Genomic DNA, 25,155 nt, shown 5'->3' with positions numbered 1-25,155 from the left:
GAGCCATGATTGTGCCATTGCACTCCAGCCTGGACAACACAGTGAGGCCCTGTCTCAAAAAAAAAGGAATTACTGTACTAAAAAAAAAAAAAAGAATTCTTGGTACATTGTACTTAAAGTCTCGGCTGGGTGCACTGGCTCATGCCTGTAATCCCAGCACTTTGGGAGGCCAAGGTGGGTGGATCACTTGAGCCCAGGAATTTGAGACCAGCCTGGCCAACATGGCAAAACCCGTCTCTACTAAAAATACAAAAATTAGCGGCGGGTGGTGGCGCATGCCTGTAATCCCAGATACTTGGAAGGCTGAGGCACGAGAATCAAGAATCCCTTGAACCTGGGAAGTGGAGGTTGCAGTAAGCCGAGATTGCACCACTGCACTCCAGCCTGGGCGACAGAGTGAGATTGTCTTAAAAAAAAAAAGTCTCCTGAGCAGTTCTGAAATTGAACTGTAATGTTTCATTAAAATAGCCCAGATACAACTAAAGGACAGTTAGACAGTGATTAAATATCTCATTAGAAATTTTGTAAGTCAAACCTCTTTTGTCTACTGTGAAATTTTTGTTTTTTAATTTGTATGGTAGCCTTAAAAATCATTGCAAGGACTGCTTGCTGAGACAGAGTTTTGTACAAAAATCATTTAAACTGATCACCCTGATTGTTCCTGACAGCTTCATCATGAGTTTAGATTTTTATGGCGTGTCTTTATTCAGAGAAAACTGCAAACCTATTAAACATTGAACCAGCACCAGCTATAAGGTAACCTTCCTATTAACAGCTTTGAGAGAGCAGCACTCTTAACCAATAGCTTTTGGCTCTGCATGTTTATAATAATTTTGATACAATTAAATGCTGGCCACACTGAAATTCTGTACATATGCTTTTGTTGACAACGATGGAAGGACTTAACTAACGTGTAAGTAACTGATTTCCTGGGTGGTTGCTGCTATATGTTGTTCTCCATACTTGAAAAAACATTTACCAAATGCATTTATTAGGTATATGAGTCACTACTCTTCTAAAATGTTTAAATGAAACTTGGTACTTTTGATCATTGAGGGTAATGCATTTGATTTGCGATTTATCACATTTTCATCAGGGAAGGCAAAAAGATTCATTATAAAGGCCGGACATGGTGGCTCACGCCTCTAATCCTAGCACTTTGGGAAGCCGAGGCAGGTGGATTGCCTGAGCTCGGTAGTTTGAGACCATCCTGGGCAACACAGTGAAACCCTGTCTCTATTAAAATACAAAAAATTAGCCAGGTGTGGCGGTGGGTGCCTGTAGTCCCAGCTACTTGGGAGGCTTAGGCAGGAGAATCGCTTGCACCTGGGAGGCCGAGGCAGAAGTTACAGTGATCCAGGATTGCACCACTGCACTCCAGCCTGGGCGACAGAGCAAGACTCTGTCTCCAGATAAATAAATAAAAAAGATTCATTATAAAAATGTAGAATTTTCTGGGTTTAATTCTGTTTCTAGTTTGTTTTCCACTGGAGCAGCTCTGGGCAAATTTTTCAGTATAATTACGTAAATGCAAGTTTTTATCTATTCATATATGTGTATATGTATACACACACACACCTCTGTGTGGGTGTATATATAAAAAACAAAATAAAACTTAAAAGTTAGTTGGGGCCAGGTGTGGTGGCTAACACCTATAATCCCAGCACTTTGGGAGGCCAAAGTTGGAGGATCACTTGAGCTCAGGAGTTCAAGACCAGGCTGGGCAACATAGTGAGACCTTGTCTCCACAAAAAAGTACAAAATTAGCCGAGCGTGGTGGCACGGGCCTGTGGTCCCAGCTGCTCAGGAAGCTGAGGTGGGAGAATCGCTTGAGTCTGGGAGGTCGAGGCTGCAGTGAGCCGAGATTGTACCACTGCACTTAGCCTAGGCGACAGAGTGAGACCCTGTCTCAAAAAAAAAAAAAGAAAAAAAATTGGCAGGGTGAGGTGGCTCACACCTATAATCTCAGCACTTTTGGAGGCTGAGGCGGGAAAATCACCTGAGGTCAGGAGTTTGAGACCAGCCTAACCAACATGGTGAAAGCCCATCTCTACTAAAAATACAAAATTAGCTCGGTGTGGTGGTGCATGCCTGTAATCCCAGCTACTCAGGGGACTGAGGCAGGAGAATTGCTTGAACCTGGGAGGCGGAGGTTGCAGTGAGCCTAGCTTATGCCATTGCACTCCACAGGCAACAAGAGTGAAACTCAATCTCAAAAAAAAAAAAAAAAGAAAAAAGTTAGGCATTCCCTGTGAAAGATAAGAAGGGTTTTGGGTTTTTCTTCTTTCTTTTTCATTTTCTAAGCTCATCTCTGGAAGACCACAGTGCTTGCCCATGATCTTCCTGCTATAGACTTCTAGCAGCCAAACTCACTGACTGTTCATAAAGCCAGATCAAAACAAGGCAGCAAGAGAAGCAGAACTACTTATTGGTAGGAGATATAAACAAAGGGATCATCAAAGTTGTAGATTCTACAGAAATTAGCTTTACAGACTCCCCATATGGCTCCAAGCCAACGTTTAATCATTTGCCAGATGGATTTGAGTGGCTGCAGGTTGCACGAGTTCATAGTGAATTTTAGGAGCCCACAGCAAGTGTCTTGTATTTGAGCAGCTGGGAACTAAACAGCATGCGTGGAGGTGTGGATGGAAGACCTCAGCCGACAGAGAAGAGAACATGCGCCCTGGGAGCAGAAGAGTGTATGGGGATAGCAAACAAAGTGTGGTGTGAATAAGGGGGGCTCCTCCACGTGGGTCCGGCTGCCTTGCCTGTACCCACCAGGTGTTATCAGTAAGGAGTGACAGGCTTTATGTAGAGTTTTGTGGGGTTTTTTTTTCTTTTTCTTTTTGGTTTTGTTTTATTTTGTTTTGTTTTGTTTTGTTTTGTTTTTTGAGTTAGGGTCTAGCTCTGTCACCCAGGCTGGAGTGCAGTAGTACGATCTCATCTCACTGCAACCTCCGCCTCCTAGGCTCAAGAGATCATCTCACCTCAGCCTCCCGAGTAGCTGAACTGCAGGTGTGCACTACCACACCCAGCTAATTTTTGTACTTTTAGTAGAGATGACGTTTCACCATGTTGCCTAGGCTGGCCTCAAATTCCTGGCCTCAAGTGATCTGCCCACCTCGGCCTCCCAACATGCTGGGATTACAGGTGTGAGCCACCGCACCTGGCCATGTAGACCTTCTTAAACCAACTTACTCAAAAGTAGCCACTCTTTTGGATGAAGCTACAGGGTTTCCATATGTTTAAACAAAGCTCTTAGTTTACATCTGTGTCCTTAGCCACATTTTATTGCAGCATCAATAAAACTCCTTAGTCACATGTTTTGATTAACTTGGATGAAATTCAAGGAGTAAAGCTAGAAATAGCTCACACTTGTATTTTATAAGGTAAGTGGTTTAGGTTTTAAATTAGCCTCCACTGATCTCTGTTCCAGAGAAGTTCTCAAGCATTATGGGTGAAATAAATAAGGAAAATAACGTTCATGAAATACTCAGAACGTAGTCCCCTTCGAAGGAATAAAGTCCCCTTCAAATTTCGTCACCCTAGAAGATAGTGTATTTAGCAGTGCTGCCATTTGTTCAAAACATTTTTAGGATTCCTCTTTTGAATCTGTATCCCATTTTTGATCACCACAGTTGCACCAAATCTTTACATTTTAAGGGGTAGATTTGAGCCCAGGCATGAAATATTGGAGGTAGCAGGAGGCAGAAGACCTGGTGCTTGGTCCTGTTTTTCTGCAGACTTTGTGGCCTTTGGTGGGCCACCCAGCTTTTTTGGCCCTTCATTTTCTCATATGGGGTTCAATCAGATAATCTGAAGGTGGCTTCCAGTGCTGAGTCTGTGGTCATATAAGTGCTGGCATGTTTTTTTTTGTTTGTTTCTGAGACAGGGTCTTATCTTACTCTGTTTCCCAGGCTGGAGTACAGTGGTGCGATCATGGCTCAATGCAACCTTGAACTCCTGGGCTCAAGCAGTCCTCCCTCAGCCTCCTGAGGAGCTGGGACTACAGGTTCATGCTACCATGCCTGGCTGATTTATTTATTTATTTATTTATTTATTTATTTATTTATTTATTTAATTTATTTTTTAAATGTTGCCCAGGCTGGTCTCATACTCCTAGCCTTAAGCAATCGTCCTGCCTCAGCCTCCCAAAATACAGGGATTACAGGTGTGAGCCACCATACCCTGCTTGTATTTTAACTGCATCTCATTATGTTATAAATTTGAGAACTAAATGAGGATGTGTTGCCTTGCATGTCTGTTAGTTTGTACTAAGGATCTGATTAGTAAGTGGCCACTGAGCTAAGAAGAAAATGGTGCAAAGAAGGAAAGAGGCCATTTCTGGATCCAATATTCATCTTTTACTAAATTTTCACTAGAGAGTTGTCCCCTGTCCCAAATGAGATTTGGGATGTGAAGGCCAGTAGCCTAACAGGTAACAATTCCTGGGGAAGACTCCTGAGAAGGGTCTCATGTTACAAACTCATGAGGGTCCCTCTTCTTTCTTGTAGGCATCCAGGCTGGAGAAGCAGAACAGCACACCTGAGAGTGACTACGACAACACTCCCAACGACATGGAGCCAGATGGCATGGGGTACATGCACAGGACGAGCGTGCCAGGGGAGGGGCTCCCCAGGGCCAGAGACCTGGCAGGCCTGGGCCAGCAGAAGCAGTTCACCACACACACCTCTTTTCTCTATTTTCAGACTCATAAAGTCTTAAAGTATTCAAGCATATGCTCATAGTTTACATGTCTTGTCATCTCACATTGTTGCCGAAAGGCCTTTTTCTTTGTACCAGCATGTTATGTGTCTCTAGCTGTCTGTAGTGTGTTTAAAGTCATTACCCCACTTCATCATGAAGACAACATTAGGTTACATTCTGCATTTGTACCCAAGGAGTTGGCCCACCTGGGGATGGCTTTATAAACAAACACCCTCCCCGCTCCAGGTATTTCCCTCCCTTTTCCCCTCCTTCACCCTTCCTGTGAGAGTCAACACTTCCAGCCCTATGGTAGAGTGAAATAGCCGATTTTAGAGCCTTACCATGAGTCTCCTGCTAGACAGGATAAAGGAAATGACGAGACCAGCCTGCTCATGCATTTAGCCAATGCAAACAAAGTGGCTCCTAGAAGCAGAGGGGCAGCTGATAAGCACCTGCTGTATTTAACTGCATCTTTAATGTTCACAGGTCAAGCCGAAAGGGACGGCAAAGAAGTATGGTGTGGCCAGGTGATGGCTTGGTACCAGACACAGCAGAACCCCATGTGGCCCCAAGCCCCACTCTCCCTAGCACCGAAGATGTCATCAGGAAGACTGAACAGATCACCAAAAACATACAGGAGCTCTTAAGAGCAGCCCAAGAAAATAAACATGACAGGTAAGCAGGATTGAAGACCCTGCTTTGGGAGAGCATGAGTTATGCGCCCAGAAAGGGATGATGCCCATGTTCCTAATGGCAGCTGTTCCCAGCATGCTGACTTCAAGGTCATTGAAAACAAGTCTACATAACAGGCTTAAGAACAATGTCAGTTTTGGTTTGCTTTGTCTTGTTTGATTTACATGGTATTTTCTTTTTTTTCATCTTGTTATGAAGCTCCCAAAATAAATGCCTCTAGAAACAGGATTGCGGCATAGTTAGGGTGGTGACAATGCTAGTTCTAGGTGGAGGGGGAAAGGGGCTACCTTACACCTGGCTTCTGGCCATGGCTATACCCTGGCCTGGCTAAGGACAAGGCCGCTGACACAAAAGGTATCCTGGGCTGGGCACAGTGGCTCACACCTGTAATCCTGGCACTTTGGGAGGCCGAAGCAGGTGGATCACCTGAGGTCAGGAGTTCGAGACCAGTCTGACCAATATGGTGAAACCCTGTGTCTATGAAAAACACAAACATTAGCTGAGCATGGTGGCATGTGTCTGTAGTCCCAGCTATTCAGGAGGCTGAGGCAGGAGAATTTCTGGAACCCTGGAGGCAGAGGTTGCAGCGAGCCAAGATCATGCCACTGCACTCCAGCCTGGGCAACAATAGCAAAACTGTCTCAAAATAAATAAAGTTGATCTCATCATCACCCAAATCCATCTCTGCACATGAGAGGGGAGGCTGTTTACTCTAACTAGAAGCACGTCCTGTGGTTAATTCTTACCCTGAGGAAGGCACTGGCTCTTGCTCCAACTTAGCCTTTTGTTCTTTGAGAGAGAATTCTCTGAGAACTTCCGGTGAGTTGCGAACTGCTTGGGGTAACATCCTAGCTTCCCATGGTTGGCAGGATATAGACACTCATAAAACATTAGCTAAACCAGCAGAGTTCAGTCAAACCCAAGAAAAATCTCATCCTTTTCATTAGGTCAGCAAAGTTTAGGACTTCAGTGAAGAACTTTCTTCACGCCTTGCACGAGCAAAAAGTATTCAAGGGATGATGTGCTGTTTACTCTTCTGTTTTCTTCTTCCACACAGACATGAATCTGGGCCTTTGTATTCCCTTTTGTAGTCCTGGCACTACTGGGCCAACCTCCCCTTTCTGTACCCTTTTTTATATGGCTCACACATCTCCCAGTGTCCTTATTTCCCACTAGGAAAGAAGGGAATAATCCATGTTTATTGAAAGATAAGAGTTAGTCTTCTGGAGGGACTGCTGGAAGCTCCTCAGAGAAAAAGAGAAACATGCATAACTTTTAAGCCTCCTTCGATAAAAACTGTCTAATTATTTGGCTTCCTCCTCCCTCCTTTCCCAGGCATTCTCTTCATACCACGCCTTTGGGACCCCACGGGTTACAAGCACACTCACTTTGCTCAGGACCATAGTCTTGGCAGTGAGTGACTTCATATTTGATTACAGAAAGCAAAGTGTCCCGTGGCTTTCCAAAGTACAGAGTTTTTTTTTTTTTTTTTGAGACAGAGTCTTGCTCTGTCACCCAGGCTGGAGAGCAGTGGCACGATCTTGCTCACTGCAACCTCCGCCTCCTTGGCTCAAGCGATCCTCCTGCCTCAGCTTCCCAAGTAGCTGGGATTACAGGTGCACACCACCATGCCCGGCTAATTTTTTTGTATTTTTAGTAGAGACAGAGTTTCACCATGTTGGCCAGGCTGGTCTCGAACTCCTGATCTCAAGTGATCTACCCGCCTCAGCCTCTCAAAGTGCTGAGATTACAGGCGTGAGCCACCGTGCTTGGCCAAAGTTTTTGACAGCATTTAATGTAATCATGATTCAATAACACTTCCTTCCCGAGCACCGTGACCCCATTTGTCAATGTGCTTTGCTTTTCATTTCCTCTAGTTCAGAAGTGCTGTGCTTGTATTTCAAACTAAAATGTGCTTGCCTTATATTGCTGTCTTTGTCAAAAATACAAATATCTGCCCTGAGGCCATTTCTACTTCAAAGATGCAATATGGTGCTTGGTACAATTTGGGAAATTTCTTTTTTTTTTCCTTTCTTTGTTTAAAATTTACAAATCCATTCAACAACACATATAATGATCTGATTTCCTTTTTTTTTTAAGACCATGAGAGAATTATGCAGAGATTTTAATCATTAGCTCATTCTTTTGGTTTAAAACCATAATTAGTCTAGAGAATTTATATTTCATAAATTGTTCAATGCTCTATTAAAATTTCTGGATACTTAGATACCCAAGATGCTTTTATTTATAATCTTGAATTGTACGAATTAAACCCATGCCTTTTTCTCTTGTTTTCTCCTCTTGATCCATGTAAGCAACCCCAGCCCCTGACCTTCCTGAAGTCTGGTCTTGTCTCCTGGGCCTCCAGCCTCACTCCTGCCCTCACACAGGCACACATACAATTCAGGGATTATGACATATTATGCACGAAAACCTTTTTGAGGAAAGATACCAATGTGAAGTTGTGAATGTGGACTCCTGTTAGAGGAGGAGGGCTTCCTCATTAATCTGGGTGTGCTTGCTTTTCTATCTTGTCTAGGACTTCCCCAAATAGTTCATAATGAGTGAGCTTTTGAGAGATAGCCTTAGGAAAGATTCCTTCTCTGTGTAGCAGGAGGAAAGGGTGAATCGTATTTCTCAAAAATGAAACCATAACCAACAAAATATAAAACTCTTCACTGGCTGGGCGCGGTGGCTCACGCCTGTAATCCCAACACTTTGGGAGGCCGAGGCGGGTGGATCAGTCAGGAGTTCAAGACCAGCCTGACCAACATGGTGAAACCCCATCTCTACTAAAAATACAAAAATTAGCCGGGTGTGGTGGCGCAAGCCTGTAATCCCAGCTACTCGAGAGGCTGAGGCAGGAGAATTGCTTGAAGCCGGGAGGCGGAGAAGCCAGGAGGCGGAGGTTGCAGTGAGCCGAGATTGCACCACTGCACTCCAGCCTGAGCGACAGAGCGAGACTCCATCTCAAAAAAAAAAACAAAAACAGAAAACTTCAGTGTGGTTCTCAGTCACTGTGATATTAACAGACACACAGTTTATTAGTATGCATGATACATGTGACGGCTGTGGACATTGCTTTTTTCTCTTTCTGAAATCTGTGTGACCAGATAGGTTGTTGCCCCGTCATATTTACAAGTTAAATAACTCCATATATGTTGGAATTTTTGTTATTAAATGGTTTGTGATTCTAATTGCTCACAAAGGTAGAAGTCAGGATTTCCTATGAAGGCATTTTTGGATATTATAAACCATTTTCTTGAAATGTAATGGTTTAATTTAAAATGTAGGCAGTCTTTTTTTTTTTTTTTAGACGGAGTCTCGCTTTTATCCCCTAGGCTGGAGTGCAGTGGCACAATCTTGGCTCACTGCAACCTCTGCCTCCCGGGTTCAAGCGATTCTCCTGCTTCAGCCTCCTGAGTAGCTGGGATTACAGGCATGCGCCACAATGCCCAGCTAATTTTTTTGTATTTTTAGTAGAGACGGGATTTCACCATGTCGTTCAGGCTGGTCTCAAACTCCTGACCTCAGGTGATCCGCCCGCCTTGGCCTCCCAAAGTGCTGGGATTACAGGCGTGAGCCACTGCGCCCGGCCGACAGTTTTAATTATAATAGTTTTGAAACTAGATTTGTTACGAAGGTGAAGTACATAAGTTGCTTATGACAATCTATTCAGAAGCCAACTTCATGGTTTAAAAAATGGGGAAAGGGCTGGACACCGTGGCTCACACCTGTAACCCCAGCACTTTGGAGGCTGAGGCAAGAGATTCACTTGAATCCAGGAGTTCAACACAAGGCTGGGCGACATAGTGGGACTCCTCTACAAAAAAAAATTTAAAAATCAGCCAGGCATGGCGGTGCATGCCTGAAGTTCCAGCTACTTGAGAGACTCCAATTCTAATTTTAAGGAATTTTTTCAGTCCTTTATTTTTCACTTCTGTGGCCTTTTGCATGGAGGTCCTTTCTCTTTCTAGAAATTGGGACGATGAAACACATGAGAAGTAAATGACTGACGTGAGGAGGGGTGAATTATGTTTCTGTACTGTTGTGTGGCCTCACCTGACCAAGAGTGTATGTTGCCATATTTCATACCTGGAGACTTTTCATCAGACTGAACTTTTAGGAAGCAATGAGAGTCCTGCTTTATGACCATGTGCCCTCTGGTGGTGTGGGATGCACGGCTGGCTGCAGCCTCAGCCCCTTCATGAAGGGAATGTAAACAGAATCTTTTCTAGCACTTGAGTACTCTTTGCCTCCGAATCATTTTTACTGTCATTGAATAACTTCTTCAATATTCTTGCAGTTATATTCCCTGCTCAGAGAGGATACACGTAGCTGTTACAGAAATGGCAGCATTATTCCCCAAAGTAAGTCACTTCCTACTCACTTGGTTTAAATCCTTTTAAATGAACAGCAAGAAATTTCTTTATGACCTATATATTACATTAGCTTTTTTGTAGCACATGCAGTTTTAAAATATGCAGTCGAGGCCGGGTGTGGTGGCTCACGCCTGTAACCCCAGCACTTTGGGAGGCCGAGACAGGCAGATCACCTGAGGTCGGGAGTTCGAGGCCAGCCTGACCAACATGGAGAGACCCTGTCTCTACTAAAAATACAAAATTAGTCAGGCGTGGTGGTGCATGCCTGTAATCCCAGCTACTCAGGAGGCTGAGGCAGGAGAATCGCTTGAACCCAGGAGGCGGAGGTTGCGGTGAGTCAAGATCGTGCCATTGCGCTCCAGCCTGGGCAACAAGAGTGAAACTCAGTCTCAAAAAAAGTAAAATAAAATAAAATATGCAGTCGTATAGAGCTTTGAAATATTTTTGTTCTGCATGAATGTTGATTTAATAAGACAAGGATATACAAGTCGTGCTAAAAGGCAAATTTTAAAATTTATAGGATTTTCTGGAATATTTTACCCACGTGGATTAATATTTTTCAAAAACTACCTCAAAATACCACATACTACTAAAATTACCCCGCATGCACTTTGACCTTTGAATCAGAATATTTCAGCATCTCTTACGCTGTGGGCTGCAAAGCTTGGAGTGTGTGAAGCACCCCTTTGAGAAAGGGCAGGACCAAACCGCCTTTCACTCTGGGGAGCAGCTTGGTTTGCTTTAGAAGAATGTTTGTCCCCTGCTTTTGGATGTCTGCCTTGCAGTTCAGGGTAAACGGCTGTCTTTTTCCTTTTAGAAACCCAAGTCTGATATGGTGAGGACTTCCCTTCGTTTACTGACGTCCAGTGCCTACCGACTGCAGTCAGAGTGCAAGAAGACCCTCCCAGGGGACCCCGGCTCACCCACAGACGTTCAGCTGGTCACGCAGCAGGTCATCCAGTGTGCGTATGACATCGCCAAGGCTGCCAAGCAGCTGGTTACCATCACCACCAAAGAGAACAACAACTGACAAGGGCAGGGCACCGCCTCCTCTGTTTTCTAGGCTTTATAAAGTCCAATTTCAAATTCAGACGCAGAACTCTTCAGATTTCTACAAAAAGAAACATTTAATGACGGTTTAAAACTTTTTAAAAGAAAACTCAGTATTATTTTTGCATGTTTTCTAACCAATTTTCAACTATTTAACCCACTTGCCTTATTTTGTGCCTATTTGCTGGTTTAGTTTCTGATGTTCGGTTGTGTTGTCAACAACTGTTGAGTTGATCACATACATCCAAAAGTATAGTTTCATTGTCTAAAGTTTGTGAAAACTTTTCCATCCCTTAAAACTCCCTGCCTATGGCTAAAACTGTAAATGAAATTTTTCATAAAACATTTTCTTGAGAGAGTTCAGTTAAAAAAAAAAAAAAATCAATGTCATTTGTTCCCTGCCAAGCACCGTGCAATAAGTGAATTTCCTGGCCTACTTCAGAATCTCTAAGTTTGGGGTATCTCCAAGCATGTATGTAGAGAAAGGACTTTGCCGCTTTTTAAAACTAGTGTCACAGTCTCTCTTGGGAGGAAACAATGAATTGGTCCATTTCTTCTCAGTGTTTTACCCTGTTACATGTTCTGTTATTTAATGTTGTTATCTCAAGCTCCTATCTCTTGATATTTTCTTGTCATCTTGAAGGCTCCATGGAATGAGATAAAGCATTGACCCACCGCAGGACATCTCATGAAGCCATGTTCAGGGTAGGAGCTCCACACACATCACCACCCATTGTCAGGTGCTCTCCCTCACCCCTGTAAGCCAGACAGTTTGTTCAAAACCTGCAGCAAAGAGAAGCATCAGTCTAACAAGCCAGAACTCATTTTGTGCCACCCATTTAGGTATCACTACCATGAACTATAGGGAAAAGACATCACCTACTCCCTGACATTGTGTTGTACCCTTCATCCAAAAGTCAGCTTGCTTCTCTGACCACTTACAGCTTTCTCACATGAGTTGCTTCACATTTTTCATCATCTTTAAGGACTTCTTATAAGGGAAGATGTATCGTATCGCAGTCATCTGAGTTAGTTTCTCCTCCATCACCTCATGAGTACTTAAAAATTAGACATCAACTTTCAAGAGTTCCTTAGAGAGTGTGCTCTAGCTGGCTGCCTGCTACCCCAAAGCTCTGAAAGAGTAAGGTTGAAGTGCTGGAACATGCTCAGATTGTTTTTTAGTTACTAAAAAGCCCCTTCTTGTTCTGAATGTGAAAGCTCTTCCCGTTCCTGCTTACTGCAGCCATTCTGTGTGTGTGGTTCAGACCCTGGCCTAGGGCTGCTGATGTGGATGAGTGAAGGGAGCCAGGTACACGGCAGCAGGGCAGAGGAGACTATGGGGAGCCCACGGCCTACCCAGTAGGGGCAGTAGCCCCCAGCTCCACGCCTGTTGCCTTGTGGAAAAGTGGGCCTAGGGTGGCCACAGCTTTGATTTTTCAAGAGACAAGAAGCCTAGATGTTTTTTGGTGCCATCTCTCCATTTATAAATGTTGGCAACCAGTTTGAACACTTTCAGAGACCATGTGCAGGTGAGCTGTGTCCTCTAGGCTGCCAGCTCACAGCCCCCACCCCAGGGCCCTGTAAGCTGTGCAGTGTGAGGGCCTGGCTTCCCCGGACATACCTGGAGCAGCCTCTGAGTCTTACCCGTAATGGAGCCGGCCAACCCTGTGTGTTACGTTGCTGTCGCTCCTGTTTTTAACCATATGTTCTGTCCCATAGTGGTCATTCACACATGTGAAGAAGACACAAGAATCAAAGTACAAGTTGCCTCAATACATGCTAATAACTAAGCTTCTATTTTCACAGGACTGATTGATGCACACCTTTATAGCTTGACCGTATGCTGTCATGAAAGTAGCACCCCGACGGTGCTTGCTTTACTAAGTCACCGTGTGTGGATGCTTTTGTCACATTTTGCTACACTGTGAGTAGCATGGGAAAAGGGTCCACGTCTCCAAAAGACTCTTCCACTTGTTTGTCCCACAGCCCTAAGTGCCACATTGCTGTTGGATGCTCCCGGGATGCCTTCTAGAAGGGGGCCTCCTACCTTAAGTTCAGGCGCCATCTGATAGCCTTTTCTGCAGGCTTCTTGTCCTTAGCTGACCCTCCTTTTTCTTGCAAACCCCTGCCCCTGCTGTCCCAGGGAGGACGGGCTTCTGTAGAGGCTTCTGGGAAATGAGCTGTCTGCAGGAGGTGAAGCAGTGTTTTCCTTGGAATGTTTGAGGACCTGCAATAGAAGATGTTGCCTTTATGGCCCTAGAGAAAGTCAAGGAACATGGGGACCAACAAAGCATTTCCAGTTGTAAGAATATGTCAGAAGAGTGCTCGGTTAGCCCACGGTGCCAAAACTCCAAACAAGTTCCCCGGTGGAATGATGTGGCCATTGGAGGGCTGCAGGTCGTCCTCTCTGTATGTGCCCCGCGCATTTCCTTGGCCTCATCTGAGATCTGGTGTCAGAGTTCTCTGCTCCTGTTGGCAAATCGCACCTTATCTGAACATTTGTTCCAGCCACCTTTTGCACATGGATTCCGTACCTTGCACTAGCAATGTCTACCTTCGGTAACATCGTTCTTTTTTACCCTGTATTCTCAATGATCCCTTCCTTCCCATATGCCACCCTTCCCCCAAAGCTGATAGGGCAGAGGTGCACTTTATGAAACTGGCACTTGACTGAACAGAAGGAAACAGCTGTACCTCTAAGCTCCTTTCACAGAAATCGTCATCTGCCTTGGAATGCAAATAGTTCTTATTTGCCAAAGAACAGTGAATTGGGCCCAAAGATCAAACACAGCATTTCATGTAATCAGAATTCTAAACGCACAACTCGGGAGCTGTGCACGGCTTCTCAAGTGATTCAGTTGCAGAACCAAGAGCAAAACTCGCCTGTTTTTGTCCTCAGTGGCACCCATGAGCTTTCCAATAGTATAATTTTCTTTCTTTCCTTGTCCTGGTTGAAGGTAACATGTGTTCCTAGAAAAGAAAATGCTGCACAGGAAAACTGAGATGCCTTTTATTCCAATGTGTTTGATCCCTGTCACTCATTATTCTGTAGTTTTTATTGTACATTCTATTCCTGTAATTATTGTGCCCTTTAAGTGTTGTAAAATCGTTTTGGAATTTGTGCCTGCTAGTTATGCAATAAACAGGCTCTACAAGTGTTTTTGTGGTAATGCTGTGCTCCCCATCAATGAGTTGATGTTTCCAGATACTCTGTAAAAGGTCTGAGGAAGTTCTCCCAAAACACCATCATTAGTGAGATGCAGTGTTTCATATGCTTTGGGGCTCCGCAGTTTTACAGTAATGACTATCTTTTTCTTCCTCTGTGCTTAGCAAATAGCTTTTTTTTTTTTTTGAGATGGAGTTTCACTCTTGTTGCCCGGGCTGGAGTGCAATGACGCGATCTCGGCTCGACGCGATCTCGGCTCACCGCAACCTCCGCCTCCCAGGTTCAAGTGATTCTCCTACCTCAGCCTCAGAAGTAGCTGGGATTACAGGCATGCACCACCCCACCCGGCTAATTTTGTATTTTTAGTAGAGACAGGGTTTCACCATGTTGGTCAGGCTGGTCTTGAACTCCCAACCTGAGGTGATCTGCCCGCATCGGCCTCCCAAAGTGCTGGGATTACAGGTGTGAGCCATGGCACCCAGAGCAAATAGCTTTCTTTGAACGCTGCATCAAGATACTAGTTCCATGCATCTTATCATAATATATTTATTCCCTAAGTTTAACTTCTTTTTCTTTTGGAGAGAGGATCTCACTCTGTCACCCAGGCTGGAGTGCAGTGGTGTGATCTCAGCTCACTGCAACCTCCATCTCCTAGGTTCAAGCGATTCTCGTGCCTCAGCCTCCCAAGTAGCTGGGATTACAGGCATGCACCACCACCCCTGGCTAATTTTTTGTATTTTTAGATATGGGGTTTCACCATGTTACCCAGGCCGGTGCGAACTCCTGGCCTCAAGTGATCCACCCGCCTCGGCTTCCCAAACTGCTGGGATTACAGATGTGAGCCACTGTGCCTGGCCCCTAAGTTTAATTTTTTTAATGCAGTGAAAGCCAGCCCAGCACAGATGCCCTCCCTTCTTCCTAACAGGTGATGGGGTCCTGGAATGAGCTCAGTGTCTTAAAACCACTGGTCTTATTTTATTTTCAGAGAAAGGCCCCCTGTGCAGGTTCCTAGGGGGAGCTGGTATAGGTTTGCATGGGGGTTCATCAGGGCTGCCCATGGTCACCAGTGATTGTCCTCTGGTTAGGTGACTTGGGACTCTTCTCCCAAATGGAAGAAGGGTGGGGTAGGGCCTGAGCACCACGGGTACTTTTCCAAGTGAGAAGTCGGAAAGATGCCACGTCCTCGCTGTGATCCTGCTTGTTCAGGGGACGTCTGTGCAGGCTTAGGACCAGTGTCTCACACAGCTCACACCCAGAGCAACCTCCTCAGGCAAGGAGGCTCAAAAGAGCCAGCAGCAGACCTGGAACCCTGGCGGGCTCACCAAGCCGGGTCCCCACAGTCTGGTTCAGCAGCTCTGGGGTGGGGCCCAGGAGTAGGCATTTCTAACAGGTTCCAGGGACCACACTCTGCGAAGCTCTGCTGTAGACTGTTTCCAGGCCTTTCCCACCACACAGCTCCTTGGCTTCTGCTTTTAAACATGTTTTAGTGTAGGAGAGTCATGTGAAGTCATCATTATAATTTTAGCTGACATTTCCTCTGTGCCAGGCACTGTGCTGAGTTCTTTTTTTTTTTTCTTTTTTGAGACAGGCTGGACCGTAGCAGCGTGATCTCAGCTCACCACAACCTCTACCTCCCGGGTTCAAGCAATTCTCCTGCCTCAGTCTCCTGAGTAGCTGGAACTACAGGTGCGTGCCACCATGCCCAGCTAATTTTTTTGTATTTTTTTTTTTTTTTTTTAGTAGAGACGGGGTTTCACTATGTTGGCCAGGCTGGTCTCCAACTCCTGACTTCATGATCTGTCTGCCTCGGCCTCCCAAAGTGCTAGGATTACAGGCGTGAGCCACCACGCCTGGCCTGTGCTGAGTTCTTGACACATGTTCATTCATTTCATCCTCACTACAGCCGGATGAAGTGAGTGGTTTCTTCCCATTTTTCAGATAAGGATGTTTACAGCCCAGGAGGCCGAGCCTCACATCCAAGGAGAGAGTGTGTCAGTTGCTGTCACGCTCCTTACTCCTCTTCACCACCAGGGTGCGCTTCCCAGCCTCCGGCGGAGTCACAATGTTACAAGATCTCTGGGGTGTCGATTTTTCTGGCTGGAAATATCTGGCCAGTGCCTTTGCCTGAGTTCTTGTTGTCCTGCATCCTGGAAGAATGAGGTACGCAGACAAGTGGAGGGTGAAGACTTTTTTTTTCTTTTTTTTTTTTTGAGACAGAGTCTCGCTCTGTTGCCCAGGCTGGAGTGCAGCGGCGCAGTCTCGGCTCACTGCAACCTCCGCCTCCCGGGTTCAAGCGATTTTCCTGCCTCAGCCTCCTGAGTAGCTGGGATTACAGGCACGTGCCACCATGCCCAGCTAATTTTTGTGTTTTTAGTAGAGACGGGGTTTCACCATGTTGGTCAGGCTGGTCTCGATCTCCTGACCTCGTGATCCACCCACCTCAGCCTCCCAAAGTGCTGGGATTACAGGCGTGAGCCACCATGAATGGCCAAAGATTTTTATTTAGTGTTAGAACAGCTCCTCTCTGTAGGCAGGTTGTCCCGTCAAGTGTTCAGCTGTCAGCAGAGAGGAGGCCTTGGAGAGGGTGGCTCCTCTCCACAGGCAAGTCATTCGGACGTCTCTGCAGGTCTCTGAAGCTCTCAGTAGAGAGGGTAGCTCCTCTCTACCAGCAGGTTGTCTCTGCAGCTCTCAGGGGAAAGGGTACTACTCCTCTCTGCAACTGGTCGTCCCATCATCTGCAGCTGTCAGCAGAGAGAGCACTCCTCTCTGCAGCTGGTTGTCCCGTCATCATCTCTCTGCCCTCTCCATCCTCTGGTCTACTCTGGCTGAGCCCAGGGCTTTTATGGACCACAGGGGGAGGAAGTGCCTGCCAACTGGTCCATGGGTGGCCATGGGCAGGCCCGTAAGAGGTACCACAAGTCCCCACTCAGGTCTGCAGGACTGGCAGCCTGGCCCCCAGCCTTCAGGCCCTCCCTGGCCTGTAGGTGAGGCCTTACTGGGGACCCTGCCCACTCCCACCCAGGACTGTCTGCCTCCTGCTGCCATTCATGGCCCCAGGGCTTGGCCCCAACCCTGCTCTGAGATGGGAGAGGGTGCTGGGAGCTGAGAGAGGCCAGGCAGTGGGAACAGACACCCCTGAGCCTGCAGAGACTGGGGGGTCCTTTCTGGGGCACCCGAGGATGCAGGCTGCAGAGACACCCAGGTCCCGCACCTGGGAGGGCGGCCACAGCTGCACCCGGGAGCTCCCGCCCCACCAACTGAGAAGAGGAAGGGTTCCCGATTGTCCCCAGCTCCTGCCTGCTTCATGGAGCGGGAGGCTCAGGTCTGCAGTCATAGGTCCAGTGGCTGCAGCTGTACCCAGGAGGGCAGATCCTGCCTCTTCTGGATCCCCCAAGAACCCAAGAGCACAAGGAGGCTCAAATCCACAACTGCAGTTTGGGCGGCAGTAGCCCCACCCTCCTGGAGCGGGAGGCCTGGGTCTGCAGCTGCAGTTTTGGTGGCTGCAGAGGCACGGAGAGCTCCCATCCCAAGCCAGAAGGGGTAAGGCTCCTAGTGGCTCCATGGAGTGTGCAGCCCCAGCTGTGCTTCCCTGCTGCAGCTGGCATAATGGCAGCAGCCACTACCATCAACAATGGAGTCGGGGCCAGGCGCGGTGGCTCATGCCTGTAATCCTAGCACTTTGGGAGGCCGAGGCGGGTGGATTACCTGAGGTCAGAAGTTTGAGACCGGCCTGGCCAACATGGTGAAACCCTGTCTCTACTAAAAATACAAAAATTAGCCAGGTGTGGTGGCAGGCTCCTGTAATCCCAGCTACTCGCGAGGCTGAGGCAGGAGAATCGCTTGAACCTGGGAGGCAGAGGTTGCAGTGAGCTGAGATCGCGCCACTGCACTCCAGCCTGGGCGACAGAGGGAGACTTTGGTTCAAAAAAAAAAAAACTAATGGAGTCAGGGAAGGTGAGCTCCACGTGGAGCTGGGACTGCTGGGCTGGCTGCACTGCAGCGCCTCAAAGGCTCCTCCCCATGAGTCTAGATATGGGGGGGCAGGTGCGCAACAGGCTATGTAAACAGATAACTTTCACAGCCCTGACAGCTGGTGCCCTCACAGCCTAGAGGCCCTCGAGCAGGAGGCTGAGTCCCTGGCGCCTGGACCTCTCTAGCGTTTGTTGAATGGCTGACTGGAAGGACTGTCTGAGCGCCTGTCCCCTTGCTCACAACACTGTGACCGCAGCAGTCTCCATCCCCTGAAGCTGATAGGGCAGAAGTGCACTCGGCGACCATCTGAGGAGCTGCTCGCTGTCCAGCAGGCCGGGCACGTGAGGTTGCCCAGAAACAGGTCCCTGTGGTCTATGGACTCTGGGGGTCCCAGCGTCTGCTAGCCAGCCATGGAACCAGGAGCCAGAACTCCAGTCCAGGCCCGGTGGTTCCAGCTGTGGGAGGGAGGGGTGCTGGAGATGAGAAGAGGCTGGCCTGGACCCTCGCCTCATCCTCCCATCTGCCCCACCGTCCGTCCTGCCCCACACCCAGGCCCCTGCTGGGCTCACAGCTCCCCAGCTGCTATATCTCCAGTTCCTCAAACCACTCAAACCTGCTCAGAACTTCTCAGCCTCATTTCTCTCCCAAAGGAGGCTTCTCACCAAAGACCACGTCTCCTTCTCTAAAGTCCCTCTTCTCACACAACCCCCACCTTCCCTTCTTGGGGCTCATCTTCCCCCTCCTTTGCATCATCCCACAGGCCCCCTTGGGCCTGGCTCTCCACTGCCCTTCCCTTCAGAATCCCATTCACCTAGCCCTGGCCTCTTGGCCTGGCTTAGTCCTGTAAGCCCCATCTCTCCCAGAACACTTTACATACAGGAGTGCTTTTTTTTCTTTTTTTTTTAAAGGTAGGGAGGGATTCCACTTTATTATTTTCCAAGATGACTATCCACTTGCTCCAACACTGTTTAGCAATTCATCTTTTTCTTTCTTTTCTTTCTTTCTTCTTTTTTTTTTTTTTTTTTGAGGTGGAGTTTTGCTCTCATTTCCCAGGCTGCAGTGCAATGGTGCGATCTTGGCTTGCAACCTCCGCCTCCCAGGTTCAAGCGATTATTCTGACTCTGCCTCCTGAGTAGCTGGTATTACAGGCATGAATCACCATGCTCAGCTAATTTTGTATTTTTAGTAGAGATGGGATTTCACTATGTTGGCCAGGCTGGTCTCAAACTCCCGACCTCAGGTGATCCACCCACCTTGGCCTCCCAAAGTGCTGGGATTACAGGCGTGAGCCACTGCGCTCGGCTGTCATCTTTTTCATATTACTTTTTTTAAATCACTCTGTCACCTAGGCTAGAGTGCAGTGGCGCGATCTCAGCTCACTGCAACCTCTACCTTCCAGGCTCAAGCAATTCTCCTGCCTCAGCCTCCTGAGTGGCTGGGATTACAGGCACGTGCCACCGCACCAGGCTAATTTTTGTATTTTTCATAGAGATGGGTTTCGCCATGTTGGCCCGGCTGGTCTCGATTATCTGGCCTCAGGTGATCCTCCCACCTTGGCTTCCCAAAGTGTTGGGATTACAGGCGTGAGCCACCGTGCCTGGCCCTTCATGGGGGCGTTTTGAAGTCTAACTTGGTTTTGCAATTTGCATCCCCAGGCCTGAGTGGTACCTTGGCCCTCCCCTCCGAGCCAGGAGATGCAAATTGTCCTCCCCTCTGGGCCCGGGGATGCAAACTGCTCTCTGCTTCCCTCTTCCCGCCACCCCTTCCCAGGACCCCACTTCAGGTTCTTCCCCAGCCCGGCCTGTTGCTTTCAGACCAGAGGGGCTGAGCTGACACCTGCACTCCGAGCAGCCACTGGGCTAAGTGCTCTGGGCATTTCCCAGTCAGTTATGAAAGCAGGCTCCCCAAGTAGGAATTAAAACTACCCCCATTTTGCAGATAAAGAAACCAAGGCTCGGCCCTTGGAGCCCAGTTCATGTTGGAGCAAGTGAGAGCACTGAGCCTGTGCTCTTAACCGCAGGGCTCGACTGGCACAGGTGGACATCCAGGCCAAGGACGACAGGCCTTCTGGAACCAGGAGAGGGTGAGGAATGGCTGCGACCCTGGCAGGGGTGTGGTGGGAGGGAGGTGTGGAGCAGAGACTTGGGGGCTCCCATCTCCTCCCAGTCCTCTTTCCTGGGAGGGTCGGAGCAGGGAGGCCTCTGGGGAGGCTGCTTACTGTGTGGTCCTCTCCTCGCCTTGGGAGGAGGCTCACAGGAATAGAGCCTGGGTGGCCGGGTTTGTATTTTATCTTTCAATTCCTTACTTCTGCCACAAATATTTCTTGTCTTTTCTGTTTGTTTCAAATTGAGATCTTCAGTAACCACTGCTCAGGTAAGACTCTGAACTCTGTGTGGAGGACGCTGCCCAGTTCCACTGCTGGAATGATTCAAGGAGCCTCATTCACAAGCACAATGACTTCCCCCACAGCGGCCCTTCTGAAAGGAGCGGCCCTGTGCGTGCTGCTGGAAGAAGTCTCCCTTCAGGGCATGGCACAGGCCGGTTCACCCCATCCCCAGAGTTGAGGGAGAGTCTCCCAGTCCAGGGAGTGCTGGGGAATGAGGTGCACAGCCAGGAGTTGACCTGCTTCTGCTGGAAGCAATGGAAATCCTGCCCAAGTCCAGTCCAAAGGCAGAGCCATGGCCAGTTCCACCCCAGGCAGGTGGATTCCTTGGGGCAGCATCCTATTGGCAGAAACAGTAGGGCCTTCTGAGCTCCATGCTTTTTTTTTGAGACGGAGTTTTGCTCTTGTTGCCCAGGGTGGGGTGCAATGGCTTGATCTCGGCTCACTGTAACCTCCAACTCCCGGGTTCAAGCAATTCTCCTGCCTCAGCCTCCCAAGTAGCTGGAATTACAGGCATGCACCACCATGCCTGGCTATTTTTTGGTATTTTTAGTAGAGATGGGGTTTCTCCATGTTGGCCAGGCTGGTCTCGAACTCCTGACCTCAGGTGATCCGCCCACCTCAGCCTCCCAAAGTGCTGGGATTACAGGTGTGAGCCACCGTGCCCGGCCTCTAATTTTTGTATTTTTAGTAGAGATGGGGCTTTGCCATATTGGTCAGGCTGGTCTCAAACTCCTGACCTCAGGTGATCCACCTGCCTCAGCCTCCGTAAGTGCTGGGATTACAGGTATGAGCCACCATGCCTGGCCTGAGCTCCATGCTTCCTTACTCTATCTTTTCACATCTTCACATCTCCCTTCTCCACATTTCACAGAACTGGGCCAGGAGGGTCACCCAGCCACTAAGTAGTGGGCATCAGGACTAGAACCCGGGCCAGTGTGGGCTGCAGGCTGTTCTTCCCCTCACACTTGACTCAAATGTTCTCTCAGTCTCTCTCTTATTGTGACCTATAAACAAAGAAATATGTCTGATGCATCTATGTGCAATTATAAAGTGGCTACCTGTGTAACTACCACCAGGTTAAGAAACAGAACAGTGCCTTTCTCTCAACCCTGGCTGCAACCCTGGCAGTGGTGTGGCGGGAGGGAGGTATGGAGCAGATACTCGGGGGCTCCCATCTCCTCCCGGTCCTCCTTCCTGGGAGTGTCAGAGGAGGGAGGCCCCTGGGAAGGCTGCTTCCTGTGTGGTCCTCTCCTTGCCTTAGGAGGAGGCTTAGAGGAATAGAGCCTGGGTGGCACAGGGTCCCTCTTTCCCTTAGACTTTGGTGCCTATCACTTCCTTGTGTTTAGCTGAACCAAACCTTTGTGTGCATCCCTAGGTCACAGCTTAGGGTTCTGACTGGTTTTGAACATGCAAACAGAACCCTACTGATGAATTCTTTCCCTTAATGTTGCAAGATTCAACTAGGTCAATGTGTGTAGCTAGTTCATTTTCTTTTCTCTTTTTTTCTTTTTTGAGATAGAGTTTCGCTCTTGTTGCCTAGGTTGGAGTGCAATGGTGCAACCTCAGCTCACCACAACCTCGCCTCCCGAGTTCAAGTGATTCTCCTGCCTCAGCCTCCCAAGTAGCTGCGATTACAGGCGTGAGCCACCGTGCCCAGCCTAGTTCATTTTCAATGTCAATGTTGTATTCGTTGAATGAATATACCACAGATCTTTTATTTTAGTGAAAGGGTTTCCCTTTGTCACCTAGGCTACGTTGCAAGTGGCACAATCATAGCTCACTGCAGCCTCAACCTCCAGGGCTCAAGTGATCCTCCTGCCTCAGCCTCCCAAGTAGCTGGGACTACAGGTGTGAACCACCATGCCTATTTTTTTTTTTTTTTTTTTTTTTAGACAGGGTCCCACTGTGTTGCCAGGCTGATCTCAAACTCCTGGGCTCAAGCAATCTTCCTGCCTCGGCCTCCAAAGTGCTGGCCTTAACTTTTTAATGTGGCAGAACATTTCTCCATAACTTTGTTTTCCACTCCACTTTAATTCACTGCATAACATCCCAAGCTCAAACAGCCTCTTGGTGTTAGATGCCTAGGTTATCGGTCTCTGTTACCATACTAATGCTGTGAGCAACATCTTTGTACCAATCTGGTATTTCTATCTTCTGGGCCAGAAGGCAGAGCAGTACATTTCAGGAAAGCTCTGCAGGGCCGGTCAGGACAGGGCCTTGTAGGCCAGGAAAGGATTTGGCTCTTGGTACTAAGTGCAGTGAGCGGCCACTGAAGAAGGTGAACGGTTCTCATTTCAGGTGTTTATTTGTAAATGATCTCTGACTGTACGATGAAGAAAAAAATGGGCTGGCTCGGTGACATGAAGGGTGGACATTAAAGAGCAAAGTGGATGGCCAAAGGTTCAGGAGGCCACCAGGACCCGGTGCCCTCGGTCTAAGGCATAATCAACTGGCAGGATAGATGGCATCACCAGGCGCTTATCTGAGAACACTGGAGAAGGGCCAGATGCATCTGGGGTTTTTTTCTGATGGGGGTTTGGGGGAGATCACTCATTCGTCTTGGCTATGCTGAGCTTGAGGCACCTTTGAGACACCGTGGAGATGTCAAAGAGGTAGGGACATCAGAGTCTGGACTAGAGCTGCAGAGCCAGGAGTTACTGACGTGAGGATGGCAGAGGCCTGGCTCACATCACCTAGGAGGGCCTGTGTGGTGAGGCCTGGGCCCAGAAAACTAGCACTGCTCCATTATGACCAGCAGAGGCCACAGTAACTGCAAAGTATCCACAGAACCCCATGTGTATCAGCAACCCCGATGGATCAAGAAGAGCTGTACATGTGAACTGGAAGCCAGCATCGGTGGCCCAGCTGCTTAGGTCCAGATGCTTGGTTTGTCTCAGGAGCCAGGAGTCAGCGGCACGAACCACAGTGCCGCACAGCTTGAGCACCCTCACGTGGGGGATCCCCGCCCGCCAGCCTCCTACTATAAGCATTTCCATATGGAAATGGAAGAGGGAGTGTTGTGGGGAAATGAAGAAAGGGAGCTGCAGTGTCTAGAGCAGTTAATTGGGAGAAAATGAGAAGAAAAGCGCTAGGGCAGCGTCAAGCAGTACCCTGACATAAATCCAGGCTTTTCCATCATGATCCTGATGGCTGTAATATGGAAAGTGGCCCCTTTCTAGTCATTTTGCTGGAGATCACCTAGAATACCTGAACTAGAAGTTACGTGCATAGAGGATTCCAGCAACTCCATTTTAATAGAAAAAACTGGAAACTAAACAAGTGACAATGAACAAACGAACGATAGTGAATGTATACAATCAGTTTCTTACAGCAGTAAAAAACTCCAGCTACCTGCAGAAAAAACCATGCATGTATCCTTTGAGGTAGATACTGTGTTTTGAGTGATACTAAGGCATAAACATCCCTCTAAAAAGAAGACATTACAATGTAAAATCAGTTTCCTAAAATCCAACTCCACAGAGCTTCATGGCTGAATTTAGTCGAGGTCATCAAGAACTGCTAAGGCCAGTGTTTTTAAAGGCTTTACAATATCTTTTAAATGATTGCTCTATATTTTATGAACACCAAAAACTACCTAAAAACCCAGATGAAAAAGTCGTATCCATAAATATGGATGTATAGACTGTACATATTGCACAAACATCTCTTCAGCCCCATGAGTGACAACTGGCTGTCTGCCAGTGACGTCTGCTCATCCATGTGTCCGATTCGAGCGTCTGACTCTTGTCACTGTTCATGGTCAGCTGGGACTTCCCAGGCCTAGTACCGTCCCTAGAGAGAACGTGTGCTAAACGAGGAGCAGAAAGCGAGGTTTTTTTTTTTTTTGAGACGGAGTCTCGCTCTGTCATCCAGGCTGGAATGCAGTGGCATGATCTCGGCTCACTGCAACCCCCGCCTCCCGGTTCAAGTTATTCCCCTGCCTCAGCCTCCCGAGTAGCTGGGACTACAGGCAAGCGCCACCATGCCCAGCTAATCTTTTGTATTTTAGTAGAGACGGGGTTTCACTATGTTGGCCAGGATGGTCTCGATCTCCTGACCTCGTGATCTGCCTGCCTCGGCCTCCCAAAGTGTTGGGATTACAGGCGTGAGCCACTGCGCCCAGCCAAGTCATCACTTCTATAACAGCGCAAGAAGCATTTCCTAGCAGTGGTTTCAGCACCATCTGTACCAAAGGAATGGACCTTTGTAGAAGAAACTGCCAAAGAATAATCTAGAAACCACTCATTTCGAGTCAGTAGAAAAAGGTGCTTAGCAACAATAAAACCCATATATGTATCTGTAACTACAACACAATAAAAATACAAAATGCAAATACCCTGGGCCCAGAGGTGTATGGGCCACAGTAGAAATAGTAAGACAGTGGAAACTTTAAGTTTAGAAAACAAATTATTTTGGACCAGTGTAGAGCAGAAACATTTAATTAGGGCAGTGAACCAGTGTAACATAATTTTAATGCTAATGATTACCACCAGGCTTCAAAAACAAAAAATTAGGCTGGGCGTGGTGGCTCACGCCTATAATCCCAGCACTTTGGGAGACAGAGGAGGAAGGTGGATCACTTGAGATCAGGAGTTCGAGATCAGCCTGGCCAACATGGAGAAACCCTGTCTCCACTAAAAATACAAAACTGGCCAGGCGTGGTGGCTCACGCCTGTAATCCCAACTACTCGGGAGGCAGAGGCAGGAGAACCACTTGAACCCGGGAGGCGGAGATTGCGGTGAGACGAGATCACACCATTGCACGCCAGCCTGGGCAACAAGAGTGAGACTCTGTATCA

General features: G+C 47.7%; 1 protein-coding gene across 21 annotated transcripts in view; it reads left to right on the top strand.

The window, feature by feature from the left end:
• GIT2 (GIT ArfGAP 2) overlaps window positions 1-14,002 on the top strand; it is a 70,373-nt gene extending 56,371 nt beyond the window's left edge. For all 21 annotated transcript variants that reach the window (XM_063694313.1, XM_063694312.1, XM_063694316.1 and 18 more), the window contains 4 exons: window positions 4,515-4,597; window positions 5,194-5,382; window positions 9,707-9,770; window positions 10,600-14,002. In XM_063694313.1, the coding sequence (XP_063550383.1) occupies window positions 4,515-4,597; window positions 5,194-5,382; window positions 9,707-9,770; window positions 10,600-10,812 (549 nt within the window). In that variant the 3' untranslated portion in view covers window positions 10,813-14,002. The remainder of the gene's footprint in view (window positions 1-4,514; window positions 4,598-5,193; window positions 5,383-9,706; window positions 9,771-10,599) is intronic.
• Window positions 14,003-25,155: the final 11,153 nt, after the last annotated feature.

Source organism: Gorilla gorilla, chromosome 10 (genome assembly GCF_029281585.2).
Source record: "Gorilla gorilla gorilla isolate KB3781 chromosome 10, NHGRI_mGorGor1-v2.1_pri, whole genome shotgun sequence".
NCBI classification, from domain to species: Eukaryota; Metazoa; Chordata; class Mammalia; order Primates; family Hominidae; genus Gorilla; species Gorilla gorilla.
This window is presented reverse-complemented; position numbering and strand designations above follow the sequence as displayed.